At 55.1% G+C, this 11,877-nt stretch overlaps 1 protein-coding gene across 1 annotated transcript; it reads right to left on the bottom strand.

Moving 5' to 3' along the window:
* Positions 1–5,752: 5,752 nt before the first annotated feature.
* On the bottom strand, positions 5,753–7,712 carry PDYN (prodynorphin). Its single transcript, XM_062202304.1, has 2 exons — positions 7,590–7,712; positions 5,753–6,382 (listed from the first exon to the last, which is right to left on the bottom strand). The coding sequence occupies exons 1-2, from the start codon at positions 7,710–7,712 to the stop codon at positions 5,753–5,755; spliced, it is 753 nt and encodes a 250-aa protein (XP_062058288.1).
* Positions 7,713–11,877: the final 4,165 nt, after the last annotated feature.

Raw genomic sequence — 11,877 nt, 5'->3', positions numbered from 1 at the left:
CACAGCGCTGGCCCCCAGCAGAATTCTGTGCCTCCAACAGGTGTGCTCCGCACTCGGGTGAGGTTGGAAACACCTCGAAGGCCTCGCATCTCTGTGTGTCAGGAGTGCAGCAGACTTCCTATGGCTGCAGGGCTCTCAGGCTTTCTCTCCCCATTTGACAGATGGGAAACTGAGGCCGCGTGGAGGGCAGTGGCTTGCCTGGAGTCACCCAAGGAGTCAGGTCTGAGCCCAGTCTCCGTGGCCCCTGCGTGTGGTCTTTGCCACGTCTATGGACATCTCCTCTCGAACAAGAGCGGTCAGTCCAGAAAAGGGAGACCGGCACAGCAGGATTCCAGGAGCCACTGCCTACGGGAGGAGAGAAGATGTTCAAAGGGATGTTTCAATTCATGGCTTTTTAACTTTTTGGTATGTATGTTAAGAATTGCATACAAATTTAAATGTGTGTGCTGATTCTCAACACCAATAAAATCTCAATTATGGACAAAAAATTTAAAAAAATAAAGGGATGTTTCTCATTTGAAAAATGAGGAGGGGCTGGTGCCATGGTTCACTTGGTTAATCCTCTGCCTGCGGCACCGGCATCCCATATGGGTGCCGGTTCTAGTCTCAGCTGCTCCACTTCTGGTCCAGCTCTCTGCTGTCGCCTGGGATAGCAGTAGAAGATGGCCCGAGTCCTTGGGCCCCTGCACCCATGTGGGAGACCCAGAAGAAGCACCTGGCTCCTGGTTTCAGATCGGCGCAGCTCCAGCCATTGTGGCCATTTGGGGAGTGAACCAGCAGATGGAAGACCTTTTTTTCTGTCTCTCTCCCACTGTTTGTAACTACCTGTCAAATAAATAAACAAAAATCTTAAAAAAAAAAATGAGAAGGAGGGGCTGGCTTTGTGGCGCAATGGGTTAAAGCCCCGGTCTACAGTCCCGGCATCTAATATGGGTGCCGGTTCAAGTCCCTGCTGCTCCACTTCCCATCCAGCTCTCTGCTATGGCCTGGGAAAGCAGTGGAAGATGGTCCAAGTGCTTAGACCCCTGTACCCATGTGGGAGAACTAGAAGAAGCTCCTGGCTTCGCATCAGCTCAGCTCTGGTCATTGCGGTCGTTTGGGGAGTGAACCAGCAGATGGAAGACCTCTGTCTCTTCTCTCTCTGGCTCTACCTCTCTCTGTAACTCTGTCTTTCAAATAAATTAAATAAATTTTTGAGAGAGAGAGAGAGAGAGGGAGGGAGAGAGGGAGGGAGGGAGGGAGGGAGGGAGGGAGAGAGAGAGAGAGAGAGAGAGAGAGGAGGGGCCAGCGCTGTGGCGCAGTGGGTTAAGCCACCATCTGCAGTGCCACATGGGCCCTGGTTCCAGCCCTGGCTGCTTTTGTTCTGATCCAGCTCCCTGCTAAGACCTGGGAAAGCAGCAGAGGATGGTTCAAGTGCTTGGGGCCTCTGCACCCATGTGAGAGACCTGGATGGAACTCCTGGCTTTGGCCTGGCCCTCCCCTGGCTGTTCCAGCCATTTGGGGAGTGAATCAGCAAACGGAAGATCTCTCTGTAACTCTTTCAAATAAATAAAAATCTTTAAAAATAAATAAATAATGAGAAAATTTGAAAGGAAGTCACAAAACAGATGTGTCTCACACTAAGCATGTTCTGCTTTGTCCTACTCAGTACTTTTTTAAAAAATATTTTTAAAAATTTATTTTAGAAGTAGAGTTACAGGTGGGGTAGGGAGGAGAGAGAAAGAGATCGTCCATCCACTGGTTCACTCCCCCAAAATGGCTGCAACAGCCAGAGTTCAGCTGATCCGAAGCCAGGAGCCAGGAGCTTCTTCCAGGTCTCCCACATGGGTGCAGGGGCCCAAGGACTTGGGCCATCTTTTACTGCTTTCCCAGGCCAAAGCAGAGAGCTGGATCAGAAATGGAACAGCTGGAACTCGAACCAGCACCCATATGGGATGCTGGCACCACAGGCGGAGGCTTAGCCTACTATGCCACAGTGCCGGTTCCTGACTCAGTACTTTTTAGAACAATGACTTGCCTGCATTGGAAAACAGAGAGACATCATATGCAGATCCAGATGTCTGTGTCCTCCTGAAAACCAGAACCTGGCTGCTCTGGCCCCATGTTCCCCACGACAGAAGCTCTCCGTCCTGCTGGCCCCAGGCCCCACCATGCCCCTTTGCTCACTAAGGGGTGAGCATCTGCTGCTGAGTGATCTGGAATTTGTTCCTGCTCTACTGAGAAACACACTCTTCTTGAGAACCCCCTCCCTAACTCCATCCCTGGCTCCCATGGTGTCCATGACATTTGGGCCTTACCGACCAGAGCATCTTGTAAATCTGTCCACAGCACTGGGTGTTAGCTCAGGGTGGGACACGTGACCCAGCCATGGCCAATGAGGAGCAATGGAAGCTTTGAAAACAGCGCGCAGGACTTGACCGTGCGTGATGCACCCTGGAGCTTCTTTTAGCTTCTTTCAAGGACATGGAGACTTGGAATTAATCCAGCATAAGGAGGAGCCTAGTGATGTCCTTGTTCAGCCCCTTGACCCAACTCTACCTGCAGCTGATATGCCTGGATTTTTCATTTATGTGAGCCAGCAAGCTGCCTGGTTTTTCCATTTGTGTAAAACATTCGAGATACATAGGAGTCAATTGTTTGCAAGTGATGGAAAATTCTTCCCTACAGAAGCTCCTAGACTTGGAGACAGCAGGGTCGGGGCCCAGTGGATAAAAATGACAGAAACCTAAACTTCAACCTAGCAAACGATGGAAATTTCTGGGACAGGTGTTGTGGTGTGCTAGGTTAAGCCACAGATTCAAGGCAAGCATCCCATATCAGAGTGCCAGTGTGAGCCCTGGCTGCTCTGTTACTGACCCAACTTCCTGCTAATGTGCCTGGGAGGGCAACAAATGATAGCCCAGGTGTTGCCCCAGCCACCCACGTGGGAGATCTAGGTGGAACTCCTGGCTCCTGGCTTTGGCCTGGCCCAATCTGGGCTGTTGTAGCCATTCAGGGAGTGAAGCAGTGGATGGAAGAGCTCTCTCTGTCTCCCTCTCTCTCTGTAACTCTGCCTTTCAAATAAATAAATCTCTTTAAAAAAAAAAAAAAAGAACTTTCCAACACTGAATCATTAAGGAGTAGAACTAGGTTGTGAAATTCCATCAATAAGCCATGCTGGAGCAAGTTTACGGCTGATGTATCAGTTTGGGCGCAGGGCAGGTGCTTGGTCATGGTAAAGCCAAGCCCTTGACTCCTTCCTCTTTGATGCTGCTGTGAGGAGCAAGAATGGAATTTTCCACAGAGAAGGATTTCCTGCACACCCTCAGGCCAGCCCCCCTCCAGCTCCCATTGCCCTTTGGTCCACACCCCAACTGTTTCCTTCCCCACAATTCCCCCGTTCCTAACTTCAGACTCATAGTTCGTTTGCCTGTTTATTTCTGTCTCCCTCACCACACTGTGTGTCCCATAACAGCAGAGATTCTTGTCCATTTTATTTTCCTGCACTGCCAGCCCCAAGCAAAAGTCTGCCACACACAGCAGGCCTGCAAGTATTCCCTTTTTGGATGAATGAGCAAATGCATGGGGCCTCCCTGACCCCCTTGACCCTGGGTTTTCTGCAAAGTCACTCGGAAAGCCGGTGTCCAAATGGAACCCGTGAGGTCTGGAGCCAGAGTCTCTCGTGCACTCGTAAAAGCACATCGTCTACACCCCTGGATGAAGGATGCCACTGTAGGGGCTAAGCACGCAGCACAGCACACTCGGACTCCCACTCTGCTCATCACGCCTTGGAATTGCGCCCTGGGACTCCCTGGTTGCTGACTCCCTTGGCAGCACCCTCTTTTCACACATCCCCCCCCAACCTTGGGTTCCTGAGCACTTGAGCTTGTTGCTGTGCCTTTAACAACATAGGAAACTCTCCCTGATTGAGCACCTGCTGGGTACAAGGAGCTTTGTGTAGGTGATCCCATCTGGCGCTCACAGCCGCTCATGAGGCTGGTCCAAGCAGTCTTCATTTTACCCAGGAGACAACATCAGAGAGTTTGATGACTCAAGGTTGCACAGGTCCAGGTTTCAAAGTTAGGACTGTGGCACTCTGTTAGCCTCTGCTTCCTTTCCTACCTGAATACACATGTCTGTGTGGGTTTATGCATGTATATGTGGACATGATGAATGTGTGTGTGTGTGTGTGTACTTCCTTTCTTAGCACATGGTTCTGCGAATGGTCTTTCGGCTCCCCTGGGATTGAGGCTTGCATGTGTGTGTGTGCATACACACACCCCCCAAGACATCAGCATATTTCTTTTATTTATTGTACTGGAAGAGTAGGAAATCACACAGGCCAAGGAGGACTAAACAAATTCCAAGGAAATTGCTTTAATGGGATGGTTCAAAAGCACACAAAGTAACCCCAACAGTCTATCCCTTCCAGAACCCCTGCAGGAGCCCTGGAGCTGTGCATGCAGACTGGGCTCCCAGCATCTTTTACAAAGTATCCAAACTCAAGACCTTCTCCCATCCAGCCTGGTCTCCTGGCCCCAGTCAAAAAGCTGGAGTCTGGGGATGAGTGAACAAGACAGATACACAGTGAGAGACACACACTGAGAGAGACAGGGAGGGAGGGAGAGAGAGAGAGAGAGAGAGAGAATGCCAATGGAAAAGGAGGCATTGGGCCAAGGCAGTGGCTCTACCTCTGATTCTGGGTTATTGGAATCCAGGGAACTCATTGGCCCCAAACACTCAATCATTTCATTCCTCTTTCTGGCTTTCTTCTGAGACACTAAGAGGAAAAACTCATCATGGGGGCTGAAGAGGGCCTTTTCTCTCTGCCGCTGCTTCGGGATCCCTTAGCCAATGCCCAGTGCAGATGTAGGGCCAGATGGCTTGGATTCTTGGCAGCCAATGCAGCTGCTCAAGAACATGGCTGTGCTTAACCTCATCAACTCGACTCAGCTCAGTTCACTGTGGGGTAGAAGTGGGATACCCATCCGTCTAATTAGTTTAATGAGGGCGGAGGGAGCTGGTCCACATTTTGAATGTGTTGCACAGAACAAATTGCTTTGCCTTGCTCACTGCCTGGTCACGTAAGCATTCAGATGGAAAACGGCTCTCAACCATGGAGGCAAGCCGCTTTCCCCGTCTTCTGCTGAGACGCTGGGCGCTGTCCAGGGTACCAGCATGAGTCCAGGAGCTGGGTTCTCCAAAAGGTGCATTTCTAAACACTGACAACCGAGTTACAGTCCCCTAGAAGACTGAACTCCAGGGTCCGAAATCTTGCTCTGATAAAAGGCGGCACTGCAGCTTTTCGCCTAAAGTAATCCAGAGTGGGATGCACATGGAGACCCTTTGAGATTTGGGAAGACAATGCTAGGAGTTGGAGGTTTAGGACACATGTGTCTACTACGTGCTCTTGTTTCTTCCTGGAGTGCCAGGTGATTAGTAAAGTTTGGAGATCACAGATCTTCAGATAGGAAGCACAGGCCACTCTGGGTCCCTGGGGCGGGGGACTCACCTGACCAGGGCAGGACAACCAACCTCAATGGCCGCTGTGGGTGGCGGTTTCAGAGGTGGAGCCAGAGCTATTAGGGAGATGACCTCCACCCTTCCCACCCTGCACTCCCAGGCAGAAGAGAGGGAGGCTGGGCTTGGCTATGTTGTAGGCAATGCTGCACTAAGCGCAGTGGGGGGGGTGGTGGTGGTGGTGGTGGTGTACACAAGAGGATGGGAAGGTGTCAGGGGAAGCTCTCGACTCAACTCCGTGCCGGGGAGGTGTTTATGCATCGAACAGCTCTTCAGAGTAGGCATCGGGGTCCTCCTGAGACCGGGTCACCACCTTGAACTGGCGCCGGAGAAAACCTCCGTAGCGCTTCTGGTTGTCCCACTTGAGCTTGGGACGGATGCGCCGCAGGAAGCCGCCGTAGCGTTTGTACAGGTCCTCGTGGCCCACCCTCTCCCCCTCACCAGCTGCTTCCGAGCTTCTCTTGGGGTACTTGCGCAAAAAGCCACCATAGCGTTTGACCTGCACCTTGGGGTCCTCCTCTTGGAAATCGAGGCCACCTGCCTCCACAGCGCTGTCGTGCGGCTGAGCACCCCCCGTGAGTTCAGGTTCTGCTCCCTCCCCAAGCCCACCCGAGAGGCCCCGGAGTCTCTCTCCCAGGCTCTGGCTCAGAGCGTTTTCCTTTGTTGGGGTGTTGGGGAGGAACTGACTTGTCTCCAGCTCCTGCAGCAAGGGCCCTGTGAGCTTGGCCAGCTCACTATAGGGCTCTTCCAAAGCCACCTTGCTCTCCACGTCTTCGTGGCCATTGAGCTGGAGGGTGGAGGGGGTGAGGAAAGACAGAAAGCCCTGGCATCTCTCCCATTCCTCAGAGGGCAGCGGGGTAGCCTGGCATTCCAGGGAGCAGATCTGCAAAAGACCCCAAAAACCACAGCGGTAACATCACCTCCATCAAACCATGCAACCCTGCACGTCCCCACCCTGGTGCCCTCTGTCCAATGCCTGAGAAGATCCGAATGAACCACATCGTTAAACACTGGGATACCCATTGGTGCATCAAGATAGGTGGCTGTGTGACCACGTGAGGGTGGAGAAAACAGACTTGCAAAAGGACAACAGCGTTCCCAAGGGCACACAAGCACAGGTGCAATGCCTGGAGTAGAAGCCAGAGCCCATCCCACTCTGAGCTCACCCTGCCTCTTCCAGAGCAGTGGGCGGTTCTCCCTACCCTTCCCAGGTGTGAAGAGTGCTGCTCACACCGTGGAGAGAGGCACAAAGGGATACAGAATGGTAGAAAGCACGCAGGTGAGGGGACATGCGTGGGTTCCTCGAGCCTGGGGCTGGGGAGACAATAGTACCTACTTCATAGGATTGCTGGGAGAATTGAATTGTGACAGTGATGAGACAAGATTGGTGTTGGCCAAGATGCCCAGTCCTGGAACTTGAACCCAGGCAGTCCAGTGCCATGAGTTGTCCTGCTTTCCTGAGAGCGTGTTTGGGCAGCCTCTCAGCAGGGGCTAGGGTTGTATATTAAGTACTCTCCATCACAATCGTAGGGAAGCACCCCCATTTTGTAGATGATGAAACCGAGGTTCAGAGAGGGAGTTCCAGGGTCATGGGGCAAGTAAGGGTCAGGACCAAAGCCTGTGCTGTGTCCACTACATCCTTGGAACCTCTACCCCCACACTTTTGGTGGGAGCTGGAGTCAGAGCAAAGCCAACGAGGCTGGGTCGACAGATGCTAAGACTCAGGAGAGAGGTCAGGTTTTGACCCTGCCAGGCAGGTCCTGGCATTTGGGGGTGGTGGACACAGTGCCAGCCACAAGAGTGACAGGAGGGGCCCATCAGCCCAGCACTGAGAAGCCCTGGAAGTTCATCTAGGGCTGCTGTGTGCAGAAGCCAGCAGCTCATGACTGGCACTCCTAGTTGCCAGGCACCAGGCTCCATGGAAACCTGCATCATGGCCTGGGTGAGGTCTGGGGTGGGGATGGGAGCCGGACAAAGGCAGCCCCTGGAGCCCAGGCTGTCCACAGGGCAGAACAAGCCCGCCTGGCGGGCCAGTCTCCAAGACAGGCGCAGCTGCCCAGGCCTGTGACCTCCGCTTGCCTGCAACGCACCAGGGGGTTGATGGGCTTGGGTCCATCCTGGGTCTTCACAGCACACAAGGAGCACCGGGACAGGCAGTCTGCTGTGGCCGAAGGGAGCGCGAGGAGGCAGGCAAGCAGCACCAGCCACGCCATTCTGTCTCCGCTCTTGCTGCTGGAGAGGAAGACAGAGAAGATCATGGAGTTTGCCATCACTGCCCCGGAGTGTGTCCTGAGCCCGGGCACTCGGTTCTTAACCTTCTGCTAGCAGTGCCGCAAGGCCTCCCTCTTGGGCCCAGCCTACAGTTGAGAAAGCAGAGGCCCGGAGAGGTGGAGTGGGTGCCCAAGGCCAGGGATGGAGGGAGGGAAGTGCCGAGGGCTGAGTGCCTGCTCTGTGCTGGGAGCTTCCCTGTGCGCGCGCACTCAGCCTGCACAACAGCTCTTCGAGGTGCGCTGTGCTGTCTTCATTGCAAGCTGGGGAAGCTAAGGCTCAGAGGAGCGGAGGTGACTGCACACGCCCCGGAAGTGGACGAGCCAGGACTGACCCGGGCCTTGTCAGACCTCAGATCCCACATCAACATCCGCCAAGCCAGGACATCATCGGCTGCATCCTCGCCTGGGCTCTCCAAGGCTCCCCCCTCTTGCTTGCCCCCTGCTTCCCAGGCTGTCCCCAGGCCAGTCCTCTCTGCTTTGTAAAGTCTTGGGATTTGCCTTCTGTACCCCAGCACCGCAACTGCCCTGGCCGTGGGTCCTCCTTGCCCTCCTCTCCATGCCGGCCTCCCTGCCTCCAGTCCCTCCCTGACCTTCCTGACCACCCTGAAATGCCCTTGGCAGCCTAACTGTTTTGTGACCAGAGCCCTCGGGAAGGGCCAGGACTGGCTGTTCTGCTTAAATGTCAAGGACACCCCTAGTCTCACCCCTGCACCCCGATACTTTAGCTCTGGGCTCCAACCGCGCTCAGCTACTTGCAGTTCCCCTGATGACTGCAGCAGGCTCTGTCTCACCCTGGGCCTCTGCATATGCTGGAAAACCCGTCCCTGCCTCTTCTGTTGTCTGTCACTTAAACTAGATGAAAATATCGCTTCCTCCAGGCAGTTCTCCCTGATCTCTTAGGAGGGCTGAGCTGCTCCTACTCCACAACCTGCAGCTCTTCCATGAAAACCACCCACAGCCTGGTGCTGAGCTGTGTGCGCCTTTGGACTTTGGTTCTACAAAGACAGGCACCATGGTTTTTCTTCTCTGTAATCCTTGCTGTGTTCCTCAGATTTGCTAAGCTTGCTCCTCCCTCAGGGCCTCTGCACATTCTGCTCCCCTGTCTGCAGTCCTGTGACCTCAGATTTTCACGTGGTTCACTCCTTTGTGCCCATTAAGCAGGTTAATTACCCCATCAGCAGAGAAGCACCCACCACTACCCGAGTCTAACATGGCTGCCTCCGTCCATCCCTCTCACCTCAATCCCCGCCCCACAGCTTCCCATCAACTTGATGTTTGCTGCTGGCGGTGGTGGTGATGGCCATGGACGCCCCCATGAGAATGTTAGCTTCTCAAAGGCCCGGGTCCTGCCTTATCCCCTGCTGCACCCTAGCATCTAAAACCCTGGCCAGCGCAGAGTAGGTCCTCATAAACACGTGGCAGATGAATGAGGCTCCACAGTCTGTTAAAAGCTGCCCCTTTCCTGTTCAACTCTTTATAAATCCTCTATCAAGACTCAAATAGGGGCACATGCTGTTCTCCCAACAGGAAGGACAGGGTCCCAGCAAGACCCCCACCCCCTGGCTGCTGGGGCCCTGTGCCCTCCCAGCCTGGTCTGTGTAGCCGGATGCCCCTAACTCAGAGATGGCCATTTCTCCTTCCCTCCAGGGTCCCCGTTCCTGCAATCTGTCCTGCTTACTCAGGTGATCAGGAGTTCAGAAGATTCCAGCCCACCAGCCCAGAGCCCCACACTGCAGTCCAGAGCAAGGTCTCCCCTCCAAAGCGCACGGTAGATTCCCCGACCAGAGCACGCTCAGGAACAACCCTGTCACCATTTGTTGAGCCCGTGCTGCCCGAAGCCCGCAGGGGCACTGTCACATTTACTGCTCACCCCCCACCCCCACCCCGAGGTGGGCGGGTCTCATGCCCGGAGACACCTGCTTGGGTGACTCCCCACCTACTGGCTCCGACTTTGGGTCATTACTAGCTCATCCCCACTGAGATCCAGGAGCCTTTATCCACAAGGCCCTTGGCTTGTACATTGTACTCAATCCATCGCCAGCGGCCTGAGGTGGGTGAGAACACTGGGGCTTGGAACAACAGAGGGTCTCAGGCTAGCGAGCTACCGAGGAGATGGACAGCAGGTGGCTCGTGTTTTCTCTGATGTCAGCAATGACTGAGACAGCCTGGGATGAGACTGGTGGTGATGGGAGGGCATTTGGTGCCGCAGCAAAGACGCTGCGTGGGACGCCCACACCCGCATCACAGCACCTGCTCTGTGTCCCAGCTCCTCTGCTTCCCAGCCGGCTTCCTCTCATGTGCCCCCTGGGAGGCGAGGCGGCCGGTGACGGTGCGAGTGCTGGTGCCCCTGCCACCCATGTGGGGGATCCCGATTAAGTTCCTGGCTCCTGGCCCAGCCCTGGCTTTTGTGGGCACGTCTCTCTGTCTCATTGCCTTTCAAATAAAATGAAAAAAAAAAAAAAAGGAAAGAACGGGTTAGCAGTGAATGAACCCACGAGACCTGGGAAGCCTGCTCCAGCCACTAACTCCGGTGGGAGGCCTCCCACATGGCTTGGCTGTTTCCGTAGGAGACCCAGTTTGAGATCTCCAGCCCAGGTAAAAACAATTGTGGGCAACTTTTCCTTTCACCCGTTAAATCTGTCTGTAGCAACAATTCCAGCAGATCCGGGTTATCGGGTAAGAAGTTCCGAGCAATCTCATGCCTTAATTCACTCCTACTCGTAGCAACTCAATGGAGAGAATACTATTACCATACCCAATTTACAGATGAAGAAACTGAGGTAAGACGCCAGCCAAGACTCCAAAGCTAGCAAGCAGCAATGCTGGGGTGTGTGCCCAGGTAGTCTGGCTGAAGGGGCCACATTCTGAACCTCTGCGTGCCAGCCAGACCCCTTCAGTTGCCCAGCCCCAACCTCCAGCTGTTCCCCCCAGGGGTCCACACTAGCCCCCACCAGGTGGAAGGCCTGCTGGGCGAAAGGCTGGGCTGAATCTAGAAGCAGCCACCAGTTCTCAGGAGCCTGCTGGGTGCCAGCCAGGCCTGGCCACTTTGTGCATTTTGAGTTCCGAATCCTCACAGTCATACAAGAGATGGGTGTTCTTATGCCCATTGTGCAGAGGGGTGAGACTGAGGCTGGGAGAGGGAAACTCGCGGGTTCAAGCTTGTGCATGGGAGAGTCGGGCTCCTGATAAGCAGCTTCCTCTGTGTTAAAAAGGAAGCTGTACTAGAGACACAGGCTTGAGGCTTCCCCAAGCGATCCTGTCTCTCTCATTTTTAAGGCTACATCATCGAGCAATACCAGATGGGTCCCGGGTGCAGGTTCACCTTTCTGAGGGCACCTGCTGAGGACTGGAGCTCGGAAGTCAGATGTCGGCGATGGCCGACGTGGGGTGAGCTGGGGGCGGGGAGTGGACGCACGCCCACTCGGCAGGCCCGAGGAGCCGTGGCAGTGGGTGACTTCGGTGAGGGGCCTGTGTGGCCTCCTGTACGGGCTTGGTGGACCAGGCAGCCTCGCTGAGAAGGTCTTCCCCACAGCTCATGAGGCGCGGCCGCAGCCTCTGTCCCCGAGCGCTCGGGAGCAGCCCGGCCGGGGGAGCACGGACTGGTTCTCCCCGCAGCCTCCATAATGCGTGAGACCACTGCCTGCTGCAGAAGCATCCTGCTGGCTCTGCCTGTCTGGAGAACACGGCCCAGGCCCCTGCCGGCGGAGCAGAGCCGTGCCCGGGGCCCTCCGCGAGCCGTCCTTAGCATCAACAGGAAGCAGAAAGCCTCGCATCTCGGCCACGTTCCCAGACCAGGCAGCGCCCAGCCGCCCTTGCGGCTTTCCTCGCCACCCTGTGACTCTCACGACGCCAGTGGTCCAGCTGCGGCTTGTCTTGGTCTCCGGGCTCCTGACGGTTGGGTCAGCTCAGTAACCAGCCCTGTACCTGGTCCCTGCGCAGAGTCCCCTCCCCCCAGAGGTCGGGTGGGTTACCAGCAAGAGGAGCAGCAGGTCACTTGCCCACCACGAGCCCAGCCAGAGCCCCTTCCCATCACCCCGGCTCCCTTGGGGCAGGGACTGAGCCACCTGGGAGACCTACCCTTGGTCGGGAAAGACAAGGGCTTTGGGGT

This window comes from Lepus europaeus, chromosome 10 (genome assembly GCF_033115175.1).
Source record: "Lepus europaeus isolate LE1 chromosome 10, mLepTim1.pri, whole genome shotgun sequence".
NCBI lineage: Eukaryota > Metazoa > Chordata > Mammalia > Lagomorpha > Leporidae > Lepus > Lepus europaeus.
The sequence above is the reverse complement of the archived record's forward strand: the minus strand, read 5'-3'. Positions and strand labels throughout refer to the sequence as shown.